Here is a 23,573-nt window from a genome sequence, read left to right as displayed (position 1 = left end):
GCATAAAGAAATGGCTTTACTCTGAAGAAAATTTTATTCATCGGTTAGTATATTAACATCACTGTGTTCAAATTTTAAGTTAAACAGATGGAAACATCAGTTCTATTTTTTCAATATGAAATTTGACTTTCAAAACACCAGTGTTGTAAAGTGGCCTTTTTCAGAGAATTTGCAGCCCTCCCTCTAGTCCTTTATATTTTAAATCACAAGTGCTGTCTTTCCATTTATTTAAAGAGATGAAATTGATGCTCTGAGTCACTGCCAGACATTTGCAACGACAGCTTTCAGTGGCAACAGCTGCTCTGGATTTCAAATCTCTCAAGCAAATGCAGAACACAGGGTGAGCTCTGGGTAATGACTCAGGAGAGAGGAAATGAAGAGGAGGAAAGGAGATGTGGTCTACAGGCCACGTTTTTAGTGAGATATTCACATACCCGATTTCCAGTCTAAGACTGGGCAGCTGACACACAAAGGGCTCACTCCTTACAAGCAGGACTAAACCAAATAAAAGGACTCAAAAAACCCAAAGTAAATGTGGTACTGGCATACTGGTCTGCTTCCCATCAATCTGTCAGTGACTCTGGCGGCAAACGGGTGCTTACCTGAGAAATCAAGAGCACACACCCCTCTCTGATGTTGTCCTTTCAACAGTGACAAACATTTTAGAGTCTGCGTGTCCCAGACATGAATAGCTGCATCTCTTCCAACCTTAAAAGGATGAGTGTTATTAACAACTTATAAAGTATAATAAAAGTGATTTTGTTCCTTAGAGTCAAGTGCTGCTCAGAAATCAAACCCCACATATGCAGAGAGCAGGAAGACCCTGGGAAATATTCTGGTCCGACTCCACTGCTTCTCAGAAGAGGAAGCTGAGGAACCAAGAGTCTAAATGTCTTGATGGCTCCTAGCAGAGCCTGACCTGGTGTATGGCTCCCAGTTAAGGGACATTTAAGACTCTAGTTTGAATGTCTTCTGGGCTTTGTTCTGCCAGTTCTATCCTTCCATTCCCTCCTTCTCAACTCTACATGATTCCACTCCTTAATCAAAAAACACAGCTGTTCGTTTTCATGACACTGTCTATCCTAAGAGCTCTTTTACTTGCCCCGATTACCTACCCATCTCAAGGAGGCCTGGCCCTACTTTTACCCCTGGGAAGTGAAAGTTTCAAGGCTTAACTCTGTCATTAAGTGGCTACTCCTCAAGGGGACACAAGCTTCTATCACACCAATTCCCAATAACAGATAGAACTGTACTACTAAATTGCTTTTCCTCACTTATAATGGTGGTGGTGGTTTAGTCGCTAAGTTGTGTCCGATTCTTGCGACCCCATGGACTATAGCCCTCCAGGTTCCTCTCTCCATGGGATTCTCCAGGCAAGAATACTGGAGTGGGTTGCCATTTCCTTCTCCAGGGAATCTTCCCAATCAAGGAATCGAACCTGGGTCCCCTGTATTGCAGGCAGATTCTTTACCGACTGAGCTACAAGGGAAGCTGCCACACTTATAATACACAGGGGAAAAAAATTTCTTGTTGGGTATGATGACTCTAAAAGGAAAAATGGGACATGAAGTCATGCATGTAACTCAGCAGAGTCCACCCAACTCTCACACTGGCCTGTGGAGGCCCAATTACCCCAGGAGAGGGTACTGGCATACTGGTCTGCTTCCCACCAATTACAGTGTAAAGTATGGTGGATCCTCAGGGGTTTAGGTAAAGAACCAATCTCTGGTTTTTCTTTCAAAGGAAGGATGTTAAATACCCATGAATCAGGCATCATCTGTTTCTAAGAAAGACAAAAAAGGGGCAGGGGGCAGGAAAGAGTGAAAAGGCAAAGCAGTGATCAATTACTTATAAAATTAATGTCAGCTAAGACAGAATAGATGATCTAATTTACAGTTGGAAGAGGAGCAAATCATGTTTAACTTAATGGCTCTTTCCTTCTGGGGGATTGTAATCCTTTTACAAATAATATAAGAGCTATGAACTCTTTCCCCACCAAATGCACATTTCTGGGGGCTGACTCTCTACATATCTCAGTTTCATCCATGGCTATGAACAGCAGGCTATAAAGCCTATTCAAAGACTTCTACCTCCTGTCAAGTCTCAGAAATAGTTTGTTGTCTCATGTTAATCTTTGAGCCTCATAAAAGTGAAAGGGAAAGGGGAAGTCAGTCAGTTGTCTCTGACTCTTTGCGACCCCATGGACTATATAGTCCATGGAATTCTCCAGGTCAGAATACTAGAGTGGGTAGCCGTCCTTCTCCGGGAGATCTTCCCAACCCAGGAATCAAACCCAGGTCTCTTCATACCAGTAGTTTTTCTTGGAATTTGCCACTCTGATGTTGAGGATCAGGTGAAGTATTTCCTACAGTTAAAAGCTCATGATAAAACCAAATAAAAATGCAACTTAAACACTGGTAGAAAAGAGCACAATACTGAAAATACTGTTGACAATACTACTGCTTTACCAGCAAGATCTGAGTTTAACAGATTCTTTGTTTGCTGAATTGAACACAGAGCTCTGTTTTGAGCAGCTTTTCACTTATAGACTCAATCCAAAGTTTAGGCATTCCAAGATGGTTCAGATAAAATTTAGTTTTTTGAAGGCTAAAATATAAAATAATGAATGAGCCCAAATTAATACAACTTTAAGTTCTATGACAATAACTATACACTAGATGTTACACTGGTATTAAAATATGGTTTATTCAGTAAACAGTTTTGAGTACCTAGGATATACTGAGTTCAGAGTAAGGAGGTAAATATAGTAAGACTTCATGGAACTTATATTATTTTAGTTTCACCTAATCCTGTTCACAGATTTCATCATGTCAGAATAAGAATCCCTCAAAGGCTTCCCAAAAGTTCTGGTATGTATTGGTTGATTTTCCCACCATCATGAAATGATCCTGTATTCACTGCACCTTCAACTTCCTGTGCTGTGCTAAGTCGCTTCAGTCACGTCCGACTCTTTGCAACCCTATGGACAATAGCCTGCCAGGCTCCTCTGTCCATGGGACTCTCTAGGCAAGAAGACCGGTGTGGGTTGCCACGTCCTTCTCCAGGGGACCTTCCCAACTCAGGGATGGAACCCCGGTATGTATGGGTTGATTTTTCCCACCATTATGAAACGATGCAGCATTCACTGCACCTTCAACTTCCTACCTCAGGTTTATTTCTACCAAGTGTTTCTTGAGTTTCTTATGTGTAAATTAGTTCGAAACTAAATCCTCTCTCTTCAGCTAAATCTGCATCTTACAGGGGAGATATATACCTGCCCAGTGGCCACGTAGTCCTTCACTGGATGAATGGTCAGGCTGAGAATGTCATCGTCGTGCCCCAGGTACAGCCTCTGCGAGTGCTGCTGCCTATTATACACAACAGCAACTGCAGCAATGTGATAGACCACTTCTCCAGCTTGTGTGTAGAACAGATTGTTTCTACAATCGTAGCCTCTGTAACTGAACCACAGGTCCCAGAAACGCACATAAGCAGTGAATGTACACAGCAGAAGTTGTGAGAAGATAAAGTCAACATGCTAACAAGCACACGGACAAGCAGAACCCCGGTGTCTCCCCAGTTGCCTGTGACAGCGATCTTCAATGAGGGAATGAGGATCTCTGAAGGCAAGCGATGACTTTCAAAGGGGCAAATGGACATTGGTAATTTTAACAGAATTTGCTTCCATATCCTCGGCTACCATATGTGCTTTCTCTTAAAACTGACCAGTCTGAGAACACACCTGTGATGAGGGGTGGGTTTTCTCTTCCCACTTCCCGTTTCCTAACTGCCTTCCTCCCAGTTTAGGAAGTCAGTCCTCTCACTCATCTGGAATCTCACTATGGTGTGCTACCTTCGAATGTCGAACCTTCCAGGGACACCAAAACAATTTTTTGCTTTTAACAAAATTGAAAAGTGATTTAACTGAATTGTCAGCTGATGGATCATTAAATTACATTTTTGCGTGATAGATCAAAATCACAATCTATATTTTTGGCCTGTAACTCAAGAGGAATTTAAAGAATTGATTACCATTGCTGTGATAAAACTGCCTCTATTCTCATATACTTAAATAAGTAGATATGAGTAAGTTTTCTTAGTGCTTACATTAAAAAGTGCAAAATTGGAATAGATAAAATGCTAAACTGTATTACCATTTAGCAATAAGAAATATATATGCACATATGTCTGAATTCATTGAAAAAATTCTATCTTAATAAATATTCTTTCCAATAAAAATTTTTAATAACTGTTTATCAGAATTTATACTATCTTTATGTTGATTTGGCCAGCTATTTATTATTAATATTAATAGTTATAACGATAATTAAATCCAGAAAAAATGTGTTAATGCTAAGAGCAGCACTGTCCAATAGAAATATTATGTAAATCACATAGGTAATTTAAAATGTTATAATTGTCACATTAGAAAATGAAAAGAAACAAATGAAATTTATCTTAAGAATATTTAACCCAATGTGTCTAAAATATTATCATGTCCACCTGTAATCAATATAAAACATTTTAATGATGTGTATACTTTTTTTACATTAAGTCTTCAAAATCTGCTGTCCATTTTCTATATACAGCACGTCTTAATTCGGAGCAGTCACATTTCATGTGTTCACTGGCTACAAGTAGATACTGTATTAGAGAGCATAGAGTTAGAGAGTTATGGTCACAGGAAATTAAATTTAATTTGAACTGATAGGTATGTTTTTTCCTTGTTGAAGTTAAGACAGGGTGATCAATAAAAGACTTACCAGCATAAAAATAATACATTAGGGTAAAATTCTGTGGGAGAAGTAGAACAGAAATACGGGTTCATGTATTTTTTAAACTGATAATGATGGAAATCAAATGTCTATGGCATTTAGGTTCCATTGGAGCCATTTATAATGTGAGCCATAAATACTGTGAGTATTTATAAAATACTAGATATCATACTCTTTTTACAAGCATTTAAGCTTAGGTTGAAATAATCTTCGATGCCAACTTAAAGTGTGGAAAGTTGCACATGATTTTCAAAATTCAAAATTATTAACTAATTTAGGATCAAAAGTGTTTCAGAGAAAGGTTGTCCTGGGAAAGCCAAGCTGAATGAAGGAAGCAGGAGTTATGGAATGAAGGAAGCAGAGATGGAGAGAACGAAATGAAATAACAAGGAGTGACAGTAACACATGTATCACGAAAGGACATGAAGCATGAAAAATCTAGACACGCACACTGAGATGGACACAGAACACTGAGAAAACTGGACGGGGAGTCATGGTTAAAATGTTAAGCACAAGTAAGCGCAAGGTGGAGGGGAGAGCCGGCCTGAAGAGGGCAGCACTGAGAAGGATGACAAGCTGATAGGGATGGTGACAGACCCACCCGTGTATGAACTGCAGTTTCAGGCTGTCCTCAGGAGCCTTTTCTCGTTTGAGGAAGGGCACTGCGTGGTTTTTCTCTTTACTTTGTTGCTTTAGCTGAGGTAGATCTTCTTTGTAAACCTTCACGGGTAACAGAAGCACTTAGTGAGAGACTCTTCAGGTTTCAAATACATAAATATCTTGGCATTCTCAGGAAATCTTTAATTGCAGGAAATCAAGTTTTTGAAAACATTAGAAATTAAAAGTGGTCACAAGAGAAAAAGAAGGGCATTATATAATGGTAAAGGGGCCAACTTATTGAGAAGATTTAACAATGGTAAATATTTATGCAACTGACACCATCTAACTCTGCAAAGCATATATTAACAACTAAAAGAAGAAATAAATATCAATACAATAATAGTTGGGAACCGTAAAATCCCACTCTCAACAACCGGATTGAATATCCAGAGAATCAATAATGAAACAGATTTGAACAATACCACAGGCTAAAAGAAGAGATGCTTTCAAACTCTGGTGCTGGAGAAGACTCTTGAGAGTCCCTTGGACAGCAAGGAGATCAAACAACTCAATCTGAAAGGAAATCAACCCTGAATATTCATTGGAAGGACTGATGCTGAAGCTGAAGCATCAAAACTTTGGCCACCTGATGTGAAGAGCCAACTCACTAGAAAAGACCCTGATGCTGAGAAAGACTGAAGGCAGAAGGAGAAGAGGATGACAGAAGATGAGATGGTTAAATGGCATCACTGATGCAATGTACATGAACTTAGGCAAACTCTGGGAGATGGTGGGGGACAGGGAGGCCTGGCGCGCTGCAGTCTGTGGGGTTGCAAAGAGTCGGACGTGACTTGGCAACTAAACAACAACAGACCAAATATTCTAACAAATATGAAACATCTCACTTATCAGCAGCAAAATACACGTTCTTCTCAAGTGCACAAGGAACATTTTCTAGGACAGATAATGTTAGACCACAAAACAAGGCTCAATAAATTTAAAAAGACTGAAATTATATCAAGGATCTTTTTCTGACCACTATTGTATGAAACCAGAAATAAGTATGGACCTAAAAGAAGCAGAAGATATTAAGAAGAGGTGGCAAGAATACAAAGAAGAACTATACAAAAAAGATCTTAATAAGCCAGATAACCACGATGGTGTGATCACTCACCTAGAGCTAGACATCCTGGAGTGTGAAGTCAAGTGAGCCTTAGGAAGCATCACTACAAACAAAGCTAGTGGAGGTGATGGCATTCCAGCTGAGCTATATCAAATCCTAAAAGATGATGCTGTGAAAGTGCCGCACTCAATATACCAGCAAATTTGGAAAACTCAGCAGTGAACTGGATAAGGTCCGTTTTCATTCCAATCCCAAAGAAAGGCAATGCCAAAGAATGTTCAAACTATTTCACAATTGCACTCATCTCACACACTAGCAAAGTAATGCTCAAAATTCTCCAAGCTAGGCTTCAACAGTACATGAACTGAGAATTTCCAGATGCTCAAGTTGGACTTAGAAAAGGCAGAGGAACCAGAAATCAAATTGCCAACATCCGTTGGATCATAGAAAAAGCAAGAGAGTTCCAGAAAAACACATACTTCTGCTTTACTGACTATGCTAAAGCCTTTGACTGTGTGGATCACAACAAATTGTAGAAAATTCTTAAAGAGATGGGAATACCAGACCACTGACCTGCCTCTTGAGAAATCTGTATGCGGGTCAAGAAGCAACAGTTAGAACTGGACATGGAACAACAGACTGGTTCTAAATTGGGAAAGGAGTATGTGAAGGCTGTATATTGTCACCCTGCTTATTTAACTTATATGCAGAGTACATTATGCGAAATGCTGGGCTGGTTGAAGCACAAGCTGGAATCAAGATTGCTGGGAGAAATATCAATAATCTCAGATAGGCAGATGACACCACCCTTATGGCTGAAAGTAAAGAGGAAGTAAAGAACCTCTTGATGAAAGTGAAAGAGGAGATTGAAAAAGCTGGCTTAAGACTCAACATTCAAAAAACTAAGATCACAGCATCCGGTCCCATCACTTCATGGCAAATAGATGGGGAAACAATGGAAACAGTGACAGACTTTATTTTTGGGGCTTCAAAATCACTGTAGATGGTGACTGCAGCCATTAAATTAAAAGACGCTTGCTCCTTGGAAGAAAAGCTATGGCCAACCTAGACAGCATATTAAACAAGCAGAGACATTACTCTGTTGACAGAAGTCCATCTAGTCAAAGCTATGGTTTCTGCAGTAGTCCATGTATGGACGTGAGAGTTGAACCATAAAGAAAGCTGAGCACAGAAGAATTGATGCTTTTGAACTGTGGTGTTGGAGAAGACTCTTGAGAGTCCTTGGGGTTGCAAGGAAATCAAACCAGTCAATCCTAAAGGAAATCAATCCTGAATATTCACTGGAAGGACTTATGCTGAAGTTGGAGCTCCAATACTTTGGCCACCTGATGTGAAGAACTGACTTATTGGAAAAGACCCTGATACTGGGAAAGATTGAAGGCAGGAGGAGAAGGGGACGACAGAGGATGAGATGGTTGGATGGTATCACTGACTTGATGGACATGAGTTTGAATAAGCTCTGGGAGTAGGTGATGGACAGGGAAGTCTGGTGTGCTGCAGTCCATGGGGTCGCAAAGAGTCAGGCACAACTAAACTACTGAACTGAACTGAGAAACAAGTAACAGGAAGAAAGCTGAGAAAGTCACAAATAAGTAGGAATTAACACACTTCTGAACAACTAATGTATCAAAGAAGAAATTAAAAAGGAAATTTTTTAAAATCTGACAGAAATAAAAATGGAAACACAACATACCAGAACTTATAGGATACAGCAAAAGCATATCTAAGGGGAACATTTGTAGCTAATAAACATATCCATTAAGAAAAAAGATACATTTCAGATAAAGAACTTAGTATTATACATCAAGGAGCTAGAAAAAAGTTTGGACTTAGTTTGGACACGAAGTCCAATGTTAGAAGAAAGGAAATAAAAGAGATTAGCACAGAAATAAATGAAATAGAGAATAGGAAAACTGTAGAAAAGATTAATAAAACTAAGAGTAGGTTCTTTGAAAAGACAAATGAAATTGAGAACATAAGACTGAATTTTACTTCTTCTAGTTAGAACTGGACATGGAACAACAGAATGATTCCAAATAGGAAAAGGAGTACGTCAAGGCTGTATATTGTCACCCTGCTTATTTAACTTCTATGCAGAGTACATCATGAGAAATGCTGGGCTGGATGAAGCACAAGCTGGAATCAAGATTGCTAAGAGAAATATCAATAACCTCAGATATGCCAATGACACCACCCTTATGGCAGAAAGTGAAGAAGAACTAAAGAGCCTCTTGATGAAAGTGAAAGAGGAGAGTGAAAAAGTTGGCTTAAAGCTCAACATTCAGAAAACTAAGATCATGGCATCTGGTCCCACCACTTGATGGCAAATAGATGGGGAAACAGTGGAAACAGTGGCTGATTTTATTTTTTGGAGCTCCAAAATCACTGCAGATGGTGATTGCAGCCATGAAATTAAAAGACTTGCTTGCCCCTTGGAAGGAAAGTTATGACCAACCTAGACAGCATATTAAAAAGCAGAGACATTATTTTATCAGCAAAGGTCCGTCTAGTCAAGGCTATGGTTTTTCCAGTAGTCATGTATAGATGTGAGAGTTGGACTATAAAGAAAACTGAGCACAGAAGAATTGATGCTTTTGAACTGTGGTGCTGAAGAAGAATCTTGAGAGTCCCTTGGACTACAAGGAGATCCAATCAGTCCATTCTGAAGGAGATCAGTCCTGGGTGCTCATTGGAAGGACTGATGTTGAAACTGAAACTCCAATACTTTGGCCACCTGATGCAAAGAGCTGACTCAGTTGAAAAGATCCCGATGCTGGGAAAGATTGAGGGCAGGAGGAGAAGGGGACGACAGAGGATGAGATGGTTGGATGGCATCACTGACTCGATGGACATGAGTTTGGGTAAACTCTGGGAGTTGGTGATGGACAGGGAGGCCTGGTATGCTGCAGTTCATGGGGTCGCAAAGAGTTGGACATGACTGAGCTACTGAACTGAATGAACAAAGCTAACTTGAAGTATCTTTTAAATCACTGGGATTTAAAAGAATTTTTTTGAAAAATTCTGCTATTATGTTTCTTAATTTATATCCAGATAATATAGTTACTTCAGATAAATAGGAAAGGAAATTATTAAATAAAATTATCAATAAAATATAATTTAAATATATTGTTATACTTTCTTCTAGGCAGGAAATCTCTTGATTATTCAGACATGTAAAATGTGGCCTTGCAAATCATGGTGATCACTCTTGGGAATTATCCTTCTTTCATGACCCCATGAACCTTCCAGATCAGACTTGGATATAGAGTAAAGCTCTTGGCCTAATCTAGGACCTAAAATATGCTGTTGACTGGGATAACATTCCCTATAATTTAAATGTGGATAAAAATCCATCTTTTGTCTACAATGTACTTATGCCCTACTATCAAGAGATAAAAATTTAATATATTTAAATGAAATTTAATTCAATCAAACTACAGTACAAAAAATCATGAAAATATTATAATAAAGCTCTTATTTAGGGTTTGACCAAAAATTGTTCTGAAAAAAAGGAAGTCAAGAGATATCTCACTTCTGCCTTGTGTATTACAGATGCAATGAACAAAGCTTTTAAAGTCTAATGATAATTATTCATCTGAATTCAGATGCTTTCATCAGCTTATCAACTACTTTAGAGAACTGAATTCTAGTCTCGGCGTTGCTACTGCTTATTTGAACAAGTCTCATAACTTCTGTGGGCCTCAAAGTCCCATCTGTAGAACAGACATCCAGCTCAGGAATAACTCAGGAATCAAACTCAGACAACATGAATCAAATAACACAGGTGAAAACTTTAGAAAGTAAGATGTCAGGGAGAATATATAAATCTTAGGCATGAATTTCAATCAAGTCATTCCTTTTCATTCTTTTATGAGTACCATTTTATTAAATATAAACATCTCAACTAAAAAAATTGCTTTTGTCTTTCTTTTTTCTTTAAATTGTATGTTCATTTTGCTTTCCCCTTTCATTGTTCATTCCATTTCACCTTGATATTAGGGTATAATATTGTTTAATATTTTCATATTTCCATATTAATCATTTCCTTTCAAATCTTTATCTATAGCATAATATATTGCATCAATACACAGTCAAACTGATTTATTCTTGAAGTTGACCCAAGACATCAGTTGGACTCAGTTCAGTTCAGTTGCTCAGTCGTGTCTGATTCTTTGCGACCCCATGAATTGCAGCATGCCAGGCCTCTCTGTCCATCACCAACTCCCAGAGTTCACCCAGACTCATGTCCATCGATTGGACTACTTTTGTGCTAATCTAATTTTTCAAACATTGAGTGACAATTACGGGCTGGAAAAAAAGGCATCATCTGAAGTCATACATTCAGAGCTTATGTAGAGGCAAAGCTAAGTAGCACATAGAACGTGCATCTACAGAGAAGACCAGATCCACTTTTTTATTCTAACACTACAGGCAATATGGATGCGGGCAAAGTACTTAACCTTTCAGGGGTTACTGTGGGGTTGGATTTGGTGTACGTAAAGCACAGGACGTGGCCCCACAGAGATACTTGATACATGGCAGCTGTCACAGGCCTACGGTAAGTTTCCGTGGGCAACACTGACAGTTGCTATGTCTGAAATTTGAAATCTTATTCACTCTATGTTCATTTATGGAATCTGCTTCACATAGCTCTGTTAAATGACAAGGAAGAAAATAGAACCTCTAGAGTTATTACCATTAAGAAGGCGATACGTGTCCAGATTCCAGTGAAGGATTATGCATTTTAAAACACAGTTTAGCGCTAAAATTAAATATCTATTTAAAAAAAAAAATAGTACTCAATTAGTTGTAATTGTCCAACTTTTTTACCAAAGATGATTTCTGACTGGACAGATAATACACATCATATTTGGGCTTTTACTTTAATTAAATGGATAATAGTCTCCATAAGTTAAGAGAGACACCATCACTCATTTGCAAACTACCATGCCTCCAGGGTCTCCTGTTCTATAAAGAAAATGCATGTTTTAATGATCTGCTGAGAAAAATGAAAAATCATGTAACTTACTTGCACATTTTTCTGTAATAGATATTTAAAATTTTTTAGCTGCTAGGAAAGCAGAAAACCCAAATTGTCATGGTTCTGGTTTAAAATTTGCTACTACCTTCTCCTTAAAATTTTTTTGCTGACATAATCAGTAAAAGCCTTATTTCAAATCTGTATTTAAAGATAAGAAGCAGGCAATTTTACTAATTCTTTTATTTTCTTTTGCCGAAGGACTAACCAATCTTAGTACAGTGTCTGATTTGAATGATATTGAGATTTGGGGTTATAAGGTATTTGTCATAAGGCTTCCTGTTTACTGACCTGGCGATCATAATTGATTTGAGTTTCTTGCTCAATATCAGAGTCCAACTCTGGCACGTCAGATAAATCCGAATCAGATTCTTCACTGTAGGAATCAGTACCACCGTCTGCAGAAATACCCCCACAAGAAACAAGCAGAAATTCTGAGACTCTTAATGGCTAAAAAGTTTAAAAATATTTTCTTTCTTCTATCCTACTGAGTTCAATAAAAATACACCATACACCATAATTTTCATTTGCTGTAGATTCTTAAAACATCTTTTTTCTTTCATCTTTTGGTTAAGTTTGGCATACCTCTCACCCTCTTTTTAGGAGTATTAACAGACTAGTGTAACTCCCCCCGCCATTTCCACACTTGTATTAGATAATGGATCTTTGGGTTTTAAATCTTGCTTTGAAAGAGAGAAAAGGGGAGAGGGGAGACGGGAAGGTTTTACCACAGAGGAAGCTGGGTCAGAAGGAAATTCAACCACTTATTCAGTAAAAATCCTCTTTAGCCTGTTAACATGACCACCAGGTGCTGGTAAGTGTCATGGTCAAAACTGCTGCAGAATCCCTCCCAATAAAAACCATTCCCTCACATAGTACATGGTCATTACTACTGAAAGTACAATAAATTAAAGGACCAACATATCCATTGACCTGGAACACAGCTGATCCTGACTGTGGATCATTCTTTGATCCCTATTAGGAAGGCGACTCCTATTCCAAATGTTACTTTGTCACCTGACCCAGCAGCCCCACCATCCATCAGAATTGTCCTAAGGAGACTGAAATGTATGTGTAGTATTATTTTCAAAAGTTAATTCTTCATGCAAACTTTAGACCTTCAGCTTTCATTTAGTATAAGCAAAATTCTTTGAAGGAAATTATCCAATTGACCCATATTCGATTGACCCATATCTCAAAACGTTTTTCTGTGTTTTTTTTTTTTAATTTTTAAATTTATGGTAAGAATGAATTTTTCAAAATGGTTTAACTCTTTATCTTCAGAAGAGATGTCAGGCCATTACATGAAATTTTTATTGAAAAAAAAAAACAGATGTTGAAACATTATTACTGGTTTTACCCTGGGGTGCGGTTTCCAGCAGGCCATTGCTGACACCTTCTGGAATAAATCTCCACTGGAAAACTGAGTGGTCAGCCCCTCCTGTGCTTAATACCCACTGAAAGTCATGAGACCAGCGGACATTTGTAACATGTGCAGAATGGCCCACATACTTTCTAAATTTGGCTCCTGAAAGACATTATTGAGAAGATTAGTTATGGGGAAAAAAAGAACTTGTTGGTTAAAAAATTACATTCCTATTTAAATACACTAGAAAATATAATCTTCAGTCTTATATATAATACATAAGTGAATGTTTCAAAAGATATGTCAATCATTCTAGCATGGATTAAGCTAAAACTAGGTCTTAAAATCTGAGCTCTGTTTCTAAAGACACATCTGAACCTGTTCCAAATAACACCTACTGCTTCACTGATTCTGCAAATAAAAGCTAAAGAATAAATATCTTACACATTCTTACTTAAGTATGAGATACAACAGGCAATCCTTTACAATTGGGAAACAGAAAATAACTCTGAAGGGGGAAATGTTAAGTTATTGTTTGGGGTCATATGATGTAGAGTTGGGAGAACGAAACTTTTTTCTCTTAAATTGATTACTTTTACTCAGTGAACACCATCCCTGGGTAGTAAATGCAATAGAAAAGCTTTGTGAACCTATATTTGGCACTGAATTACTGAAGAAAAGTCTCCAGTGTACGGTCCATACACAGCAGTATAAAGGCACTCATGGAAATAAGCAAGGTCCATCTTATCATGTGGGGGCCTAGAACCCCAAAGACTGTGGGATATTTCCAGGGCCCACAAGCACCCCATCCCTTCTTCAGAAACACTTCTAGCTATCACAGTCCCTCTAAGTGGCATCTCTTTAATGGGGGAAAAGCCACCTGTTTAACTATCACGTGCTTAAAATTTAAATACACACTGGGGAGATAATGATTTAAATTTATAGGAAGCCAAAAATGGCTGCTACATGTTATTTTCCTGAGAGCATGTTCTGACCAGGTGGGGTTTTAAAAGACAGCGGGGGATGCTGCCACAGAAGGGGAAAGGAAGGACGTGAGTCTCAAAAGCAACCTTGCCCATTACAAGGAGTTTCCTAAATCAGTTTAAAGAGATTAGACTGTTAATAAAGTCAAACAGATTCCAACTCTGATCTGGAGATGCCAGTTGATGATAATTCAATAATTATAAAGTAAACACTTTCTTTCCACATCTCAGTAGACCTTGCTGGGCTATCCCTTGCGGCCCTGACCTTTACATCTTCCTTAGACAGGATTTAACCCATCTCTTTGGAGCTGTTTTAAAAATGCCCACAATTCTAAAAACATCAAACTCATAGACAAACATGGTAGATTTGTAGTTATGAGGAGATAGGGGGTTGGGGAGATGGTGAGATGTTGGCCAAAGATATACTTTCAGTATGAGATGAATAACTTCTGGGGAGCTATTATACAGCATGGTGACTGTATTTAATAATACTGTCTTATATATTTGACAGTGGCTAAGAGAGCAGACCTTAAATGTTCTCAGCATGTGTGTGTAAATGACTGAGGTCATGGATATGTTAACTCACCTTAAAGTAGTGATCATTTCACAACATTTACATACATGAAATCACCATGTTGTACACTTTAAACATATACAATGTTATTTGTCAGTTTTATCTGAATAAAGCTGGAAAAATATGTCCACAAATTATTTGATACAAATCAAAACAAATAGACTGTCAAAAGTAAAGGTGTGTGACATCCAAGAGGAGGTTATAAAAGACACTACGGATGCATCCTTGCTCTTTCCTGGATCTCTAGATACCATGTGATGAGGACAGCCAAGCAGCTCAGGGAGAGGCTCACATGGCAAGGAACTGAGGCCTTCTGCCAAGAGCCAGATGAGGGAACATCTTGGAAGAGGATCTTTGGCCTCAGTCTAGTCTTCAGATGACTGTAGCCTCATGAGAGACCTGGAACTAGAATCATCCAGCTAAGCTGCTCCTGAATCCCTGACTCCCCAAAACTGTGAGATAATAAATGATTATTGATTTAAGCTGCTAAATTTGGGAGGGGGATAATTTGTTATACAGCCATAGCTAGCTCATACACCCTTGGTAGGCTAGAACTAGAACTTTCAAACATTAGTGTCATCAAATTTGTTGTTTAGTTGCTAAATAGTGTCTGACTCTTTTGTGAGCCCATGGACTGTAGCCTGAGGGGCTCCTCTGTCCATGGAATTTCCCAGGCAAGAATACTGCAGTGGCTTGCCATTTCTTACTCCAGGGTATCTTCCTGACCCAAGTATCGAACCCGTGTCTCCTGTACTGGCAGCCAGGTTCTTTACCACTGAGCCACCAGGGAAGGCACCAGTGTCATCAATATTCAGGCCTTATTTCTCTGATCTTCCTTCCTGTCCTCTTTCTCCCTCGCTTACTCGGCTCTAGTCTTGCTAGCCTCTCTGCATGCCAGGCCCTCTTCTACTTCTGTCTTTTGCGCTTGTGTTCAGTCTGGAATGCTCTTTCCCTGCATCTCTGAATGGCTGGCTCCCTCCCCTCTTTCAGGTTTCTAGTCATATGAACCTGCATCAGTGAGCCCTGCTTTGGCCACTCCTGCTTAAAATAGCAATACCCTACTGCCCCCCGTGAGCACTACTCCCACTGTGTGCCTTATTTTTCATCACAGCACTTCTCACCAACAGATGTGTTTTTATTATTTTGTTTATTGACTATGTCTCCTCAGTAGGACAAGAGCTCCAGGGATTTCTGCTGGACCTATCTCCAGCCTCTAGAATAGCATTTAAATATTTATTGCATACATGAAGGTTACATCCATCCGTTTCAAGGTTTTCCTTAAGACACTGAGTGGCTGTACAAAACCTCCTGGACCCTAAGGAAGGCTCATCCCTCAGCTCTCATCTCCTCTCTATTGATTCTTTCTCCTTGGCTTTAAACATGGTTGATAATCCCTTGACTGCCAAACATTCAGCTCCAGCCCTGACTGAACTCTCTCCAGAGTGTTGACGGCTTGCGTGCAATGCCCACTTGGATGTCTAATAGTTGCTTCAAACTTATCATGGACAAACCAGGAGCTTACCCTTCCCTTCCTACTCTGTTACCACCATAACACGCGTACACACACACACACACACACACACACACACACACACTTTTACTCTCATTTTCCCGTCTCTGTAGATGGCACTAGCATTCAGCCCATTGATCAAACCTAAAATTTAGGAGTCATCCTCAATCCCTCTCTTTCCTTCTATTCCCACTCCCAATCCACGAGTGTGGTCTTCAGGTCTAACTTTACATTGTTTTCTAGGCTCAACCACCTCTCTTCACATCCGTTCCTGACATCTTTGTCCAAGTTACATCCTCTATCACTCAGGCTCTTGTGATAATCTCTACTTGAAGCCTCCTCTTCACTATTCCACTCCACACAATATCAAAGTGGTATTTTAAAAACATAAATTGGTCATGTCACTCTTCCACTTAAAATCTCAAGAGTTTTCCATTGCACCTAGAATAAGACCCACATTTCTAACGGTTGCTTTAAGGCCCTTCATGCCTGGCCCCACTGCCCTTCCAGCCTCGCACTGCACAACTCTCCCATCGTTGGTCAAGCTCTAGTCATGCTGATCTTTCTCTTCTTGCATCAAGCTCATCTAAGCTCTACTGAAGGTCAGCACTTTTCCTTCCAAGGTCTACTGTTTCTGCAACTCAAGTCTCACAGTATCCAGGAGACCTGGCATAGGAGGTGGTTGTTCCAGGACTCTGGTGTGTGTGTATCTGTGTTTTGTGTCTGAAGGATTAACAGAAGGGTAGCACACAAATGAAACATGGAGATCCTCAGCCTTGAGCCTGCCCTTGCAGGGGTAGATGCCAAGGGTGTTACGATATGACAAATGTCAATAATCAAGGCTTTGGATTTTATTTCATGTCAGTGTCTGGGGATTGATGGTCAAACAGGATGTTGTCTACATCAGGGGTTCCCAACCCCCAGGCCACTGGGCTCATACCAGTTCACGGCCTGTTAGGAACCAGGCTGCATAGCAGGAGGTAAGCAGCGGGCAAAACTGAAACTACTTCCCCCCTACCACAGTCCTTGGAAAAATGGTCTTCCACAAAACCAGTCCCTGGTGCCAAAAACATTGGGGACTGCTGGTCTAAATGACATCACGGAAAATTATCAGTAACGACCCTAATTATATTAAGATTTAATAACTGTCAAAATGAGGAAAACAAATTGGTTCTGCTATATAACAATAATACGGTGAAAGTGTGAAAGTGAAAGTCGCTCAGTCGTGTCCCACTCTTTACAACCCCATGGACAATACAGTCCATGGAATTCTGGAATACTGGAGTGAGTAGCTTTCCCTTCTCCAGATCTTCCCAACCCAGGGATTCAACCCAGGTCTCCTGCATTGCAAGTGGATTCTTTACCAGCTGAGCCACCAGGGAAACCCAAGAATACTGGAGTGGGTAGCCTGCCCCTTCTTCAGTGGAGACCCAGGAATCGAACCGGGGTCTCCTGCATTGCAGGTGGATTCTTTACCAACTAAGTTATCAGCAAAGCCAACAATAATACAAATTGTAATCATTTTCATTAGCCATAGAACATTTATGTCTAATTATTATGCAAGAGAATACTATGCTCATATAATTGTAAATGTCAATTAACTTGATTGTGAGTTTTATTTAATCACAATGGAAAATTATAATGTTTGCTCAGTCTCCATACTCTCTCTCAGTCATCAGACCCTACTCTTATTTGCCTGTTCACAGGTTCAAAAGTTGGGGGAATACTTGTCACTGGTACCTTGGTTAAAGGAAGACAAGTTGTACCAACTATTACCATTCTCATCAGAAACACTGTTATAAACTACTCGGTTGGAAGTTTTGGCACAAGAAGTCCATGAGAGGCCTAAATGACTTGAGGCAAAATTACAAGATGTATAAACTCTGTATCAGGAAAAGCAGAACAAGTCAATTTGCCATGAGGACACGGATACTTCTGCAGATTGTGGGTGGGTTTTATTACTCTCACCTACTGTCACTCTGGCTGTCAACCTCTCCTTGTTCATTCAGATGTCTTCTTGCCCCCTTCATCCTCAGGGTGGTTTTATAATAAGAATATCTCATTTTGACAAGTAGCAGTACTCACCATACCTCCCACCTCACCCCTCCCCTTCCTAATAAGCAAACCCAAAGTCTACATTTCCATTGCTATTTGCTAAACCCAATCCACCCTACAAGGCTCAGTGATACATAAAAAATATCAACTCTCACTGGATTGTCAAGTCCTGATACTTGAGGCCAACAGTATTGTTTCTGACCCTCAAGATGTTTCTTCTGAATGCTGATTTTCCAGATACCTTCTGGTTAGTTAACTTCTGCAAGTACATTACTCAATCTAACAAGACATGCCCTATTACTCAAAAGACCCATTAGGGTGAGAGAGAACAGTTTGAATTAGGCATGTTGAGGTAATGCTGTGCCTTGAGCATTTAATTAAAAAATTTTTTTTGTATCAAACAGACCTAAATTCTACTTTCTTCATTTCTTTAAAAAAATTTGTTTTTAATTGAAGGATAATTGATTTACAGAATTTTGTTGTTTTCTATCAAACCTCAACATGAATCGGCCATCAGTTCAGTTCAGTTCAGTTCAGTCGCTCAGTCGTGTCTGACTCTTTGCAACCCCATGAATTGTAGCACGCCAGGCCTCCCTGTCCATCACCAACTCCTGGAGTTTACTCAGACTCACGTCCATTGAGTCAGTGATGCCACCCAGCCATCTCATCCTCTGTCGTCCCCTTCTCCTCCTGCCCCCAATCCCTCCCAGCAACAGAGTCTTTTCCAAAGAGTCAACTCTTCACATGAGGTGGCCAAAGTACTGGAGTTTCAGCTTCAGCATCATTCCCTCCAAAGAAATCCCAGGGCTGATCTCCTTCAGAATGGACTGGTTGGATCTCCTTGCAGTCCAAGGGACTCTCAAGAGTCTTCTCCAACACCACAGTTCAAAAGCATCAATTCTTTGGCGCTCAGCCTTCTTCACAGATCAACTCTCACATCCATACATGACCACTGGAAAAACCATAGCCTTGACTAGACAGACCTTTGTTGGCAAAGTAATGTCTCTGCTTTTGAATATGCTATCTAGGTTGGTCATAACTTTCCTTCCAAGGAGTAAGCGTCTTTTAATTTCATGGCTGCAGTCACCATCTGTAGTGATTTTGGAGCCCCCAAAAATAAAGTCTGACACTGTTTCCACTGTTTCTCCATCTATTTCCCATGAAGTGATGGGACCGGATGCCATGATCTTCGTTTTCTGAATGTTGAGCTTTAAGCCAACTTTTTCACTCTCCACTTTCACTTTCATCAAAAGGCTTTTGAGTTCCTCTTCACTTTCTGCCATAGGTATACATATAGCCCCTCACTTTTGAACCTCCCTCCCATCCCCTCTCCACTACCACCCATCTAGGTTGATACAGAGCCCCTGTTTGAGTTTCCTGAGCCATTCAGCACATTCCCGTTGGCTATCTATTTTACATATGGTAATGTGAGTTTCCATGTTACTCTTTCCATACATTTCACCCTCTCTTCCCCTTTCCCCATGTCCATAAGTCTATTCTCCATATCTGTTTCTCCATTGCTGCCCTGTGAATGAATTCTTCAGAACCATTTTTCTAGATTCCATGTATGTGCGTTAGAATACGATATTTACCTTTCTTTCTGACTCACTTCACTCTGTGTAATAGGTTCTAGGTTCACCCACCTCATCAGAACTGACTCGAATGTGTCCTTTTATGGCTGAGTAATATTCCATTGTGCATATGTACCAGAACTTCTTTATCCATTCATCTGTCGATGGACATCTAGGTTGCTTTCATGTTCTAGCTATTGTAAATAGTGCTGCAATGAACAATGGGATACATGTGTCTTTTTCAACCCTGGTTTTCTCAGGGTATATGCCTAGGAGTGGGATTGCTGGGTCATATGGTAGTTTTATTCCTAGTTTTTTAAGGAATCTCCATACTGTCTTCCATAGTGGCTGTATCAATTTACATTCCCACCAACAGTGCAAGAGCATTCCCTTTTATCCAAACCCTCTCTAGCATTTAGTTTATAGACTTTTTGATGATGGACATTCTGACTGGTGTGAGGTGATATCTCATTGTGGTTTTGATTTGCATTTCTCTAATAATGAGTGATATTGAGCATCTTTTCATGTGTTTGTTAGCCATCTTTATGCCTTCTTTGGAGAACTGTCTGTTTAGGTCTTTTTCCACTTTTTGATTGGGTTGTTTGTTTTTCTGGTATTGAGTTGTATAAGCTGCTTATATATTTTGAAAATTAATCCTTTGTCAGTTGTTTCATTTCCTATTATTTTCTCCCATTCCAAGGGTTGTCTTTTCACCTTGCTTATAGTTTCATTTGCTGTGCAAAAGCTTTTAAGTTTAATCAGGGCCCACTTGTTTACTTTTGTTTTTATTTTCATTACTCTAGGAGATGGGTCATAGAGGATCTTGCTTTGATTTATGTCATCGAGTGTTCTGCCTATGTTTTCCTCTAAGAGTTTTATAGTTTCTGGTCTTATATTTAGGTCTTTAATCCATTTTATCTTTGTGTATGGTGTTAGGAAGTGTTCTAATTTCATTCTTTTACATGCAGCTGTCCAGTTTTCCCAGCACCATTCACTCAAGAGGCTGTCTTTGCCCCACTGTATATTCCTGCCTCCTTTGTCAAAATTAAGGTACCCATAGGTGCATGGGTTTATTTCTGGGCTTTCTATCTTGTTCCATTGGTCTGTACTTCTGTTTTTGTGCCAGTACCATACTGTCTTGATGACTGTAGTTTTATAGTATAATCTGAAGTCAGGAAGGTTGATTCCTCCAGCTCCATTCATTCTTCCTTCTCAAGACTGCTTTGGCTATTCAGGGTCTTTTGTGTTTCCATATGAATTGTGAAATTTTTTGTTCTAGTTCTGTGAAAAATGCCATTGGTAATTTGATAGGGATTGCATTGAATCTGTAGATTGCATTTGGTAGTATAATCATTTTCATAATATTGATTCTTCCTACCCAGGAACATGGAATATCTCTCCATCTGTTTATGTCATCTTTGATTTCTTTTGTTAGTGTCTTATAATTTTCTTTGTACAGTTCTTTTGTCTCCTTAGGTAAGTTTATTCTTAGATATTTAATTCTTTTTGTTGCAATGGTGAATGGGATTGATTCCTTAATTTCTCTTTCTGATTTTTCATTGTTAGTATATAGAAATGCAAGTGATTTCTGTGTATTGATTTTGTATCCTGCAACTTTTCTAAATTCACTGATTAGCTCTAGTAATTTTCTGATACTATCTTTAGTGTTTTCTATGTACAGTATCATGTCATCTGCAAACAGTGAGAGATTTACTTCTTCTTTTCCGATTTGGATTCCCTTTCTTTTTCTTCTCTGATTGCTAGGACTTCCAGAATTATGTTGAATAACAGTGGTGAAATTGGACACCCTTGTCTTGTTCCTGATCTTAGGGAAGATGTTTTCAGTTTATCACCATTGAGGACGTTTGTATATTGCCCTTACTTTGTTGACGTAGGTTCCTTCTATGCCCATTTTTTGAAGAGTTTTAATCATAAATGGCTGCTGAATTTTGTCAAAGGCTTTTTCTGCATCTATTGAGATGGTGATATGGTTTTTATCTTTCAGTTTGTTAATATGGTATATCACATTGACTGATTTGCGTATACTGAAGAATCCTTGCATTCCTGGGATAAACCCAACTTGATCATGGTGTATGAGCTTTTTGATGTGCTGCTGAATTCTGTTTGCTAAAATTTTGTTGGGAATTTTTGCATCTATGTTCATCAGTGATATTGGCCTGTAGTTCTGTTTTTTTTGTGTGTTGTCTTTGTCTGATTTTGGTATCAGGGTGATGGTGACCTTGTAGAATGAGTTTGGAAGTGATCCTTCCTCTGCAATTTTTTGAGAGTTTTAGAAGGATGGGCATTTGCTCTTCTCTAAATGTTAGACAGAATTCTCCTGTGAAGCCATCTGGTCCTGGGCTTTTGATTTTGCTGGGAGATTTTTGATCCCAGCTTCGGTTTCAGTGCTTGTAATTGAGTTGTTCATAATTTCTATTTCTTCCTGGTTCAGTCTTGGAAGATTGAACTTTTCTAAGAATCTGTCCATTTCTTCCAGGTTATCCATTTTATTGACATATAGTTGTTCATAACAGTCTCTTATAATCTTTTGTATTTCTGCATTGTCTGTTTTAACCTCTCCTTTCTCATTTCTAATTTTGTTGGTTTGATTCTTTTTTTCTTGATGAGTCTGGCTAAAGGTTTGTTGATTTTGTTTATCTTCTCAAAGAACCAGCTTTTAGTTTTATTAATCTTTACTATTGTTTCTTTATTTTTCATTTATTTCTGCTCAGATCTTTATTATTTTTTTCCTTCTACTAATTCTGGGGGTTTTTTGTTCTTCTTTTTCCAGTTATTTTAGATATAAAGTTAGGCTATTTGGTGTTTTTCTTGTTTCTTGAGGTAGGATTGTATTGCTATAAACTTCTCTCTTAGGACTGCTTTTGCTGCATCCCATAGGTTGTGAGTTTCTGTGTTTTCATTGTCATTTGTTTCCAGAAATTTTTTAATTTCCCTTTTGATTTCCTCAGGAACCTGTTGGTTATTCAGAAACATGTTGTTTAATCTCCATGTGTTTTTGTTTCTTACAGTTTTTTTTCTTATAATTGATACCTAGTCTCATAGCATTGTGGTTGCAGAAGATGCTTGATACCATTTCAATTTTCTTAAATTTACAGAGGTTTGATTTGTGACCCAAGATATGGTCTATCCTGGAGAATGTTCCATGTTCACTTGAGATGAAGGTGTATTCTTCTGCATTTGGATGGAATGTCCTGAAGATACCAATGAGATCCATCTCATCTAATGTATCATTTAAGACTTGTGTTTCCTTATTAATTTTCTGTTTTGATGGTCTGTCCATTGGTGTGAATGGGGTGTTAAAGTCTCCTACTATTATTGTGTTACTGTCAACTTCCCCTTTTATGTCTGTTAGTGTTTGTCTTATGTATTGAGGTGCTCCTATGTTGGGTGCATAGATATTTACAATTGTTGTGTCTTCCTCTTGGATTGATCCCTTGATCATTATGTAGTGTCCTTTCTTATCTCTTATAATCTTCTTTATTTTAAGGTCTATTTTGTCTGATATGGGGATTGCTACTCCAGCTTTCTTTTGCTTCCCATTTGCATGGAATATATTTTTCCATCCTCTCACTTTCAGTCTATATGTGTCTTTAGGTCTGAAGTGGGTTTCTTGTTACACAGCATATATATGGATCTTGTTTTTGTATCCATTCAGCCAGTTTGTGTCTTTTGGGTGGAGCATTTAATCCATTTACATTTAAAGTAATTATTGATATATATGTTCCTATTGCCATTTTCTTGATTGTTTGGGGTTGATTTTGTAGATCTTTTTTCTTCTCTTATATTTCTTGACTATATAAGTCCATTTAATATTTGTTGTAAAGCTGATTTGGTGGTACTGAATTCTCTTAACTTTGCTTATCTGAAAAGCTTTTGATTTCTCCATCAATTTTGAATGAGATCCTTGCCAGGTACAGTAATCTTGGTTGTAGATTT

General features: G+C 38.8%; 1 protein-coding gene across 4 annotated transcripts in view; it reads right to left on the bottom strand.

The window, feature by feature from the left end:
* Positions 1 to 23,573, bottom strand: part of EML6 (EMAP like 6) — a 287,129-nt gene that overhangs the window by 96,368 nt on the left and 167,188 nt on the right. For all 4 annotated transcript variants that reach the window (XR_009739371.1, XM_061432385.1, XM_061432384.1 and 1 more), the window contains exons 12-16: positions 12,918 to 13,085; positions 11,849 to 11,955; positions 5,377 to 5,495; positions 3,275 to 3,461; positions 603 to 708 (exon numbers count right to left, since the gene is read on the bottom strand). Coding sequence is in view for 3 of the 4 variants with exons in the window: in XM_061432385.1 (XP_061288369.1) it covers positions 603 to 708; positions 3,275 to 3,461; positions 5,377 to 5,495; positions 11,849 to 11,955; positions 12,918 to 13,085 (687 nt within the window). In the remaining variant the exon portion in view is untranslated. The remainder of the gene's footprint in view (positions 1 to 602; positions 709 to 3,274; positions 3,462 to 5,376; positions 5,496 to 11,848; positions 11,956 to 12,917; positions 13,086 to 23,573) is intronic.

This window comes from Bos javanicus, chromosome 11 (assembly GCF_032452875.1).
Source record: "Bos javanicus breed banteng chromosome 11, ARS-OSU_banteng_1.0, whole genome shotgun sequence".
In the NCBI taxonomy this organism is placed as follows: domain Eukaryota; kingdom Metazoa; phylum Chordata; class Mammalia; order Artiodactyla; family Bovidae; genus Bos; species Bos javanicus.
This window is presented reverse-complemented; position numbering and strand designations above follow the sequence as displayed.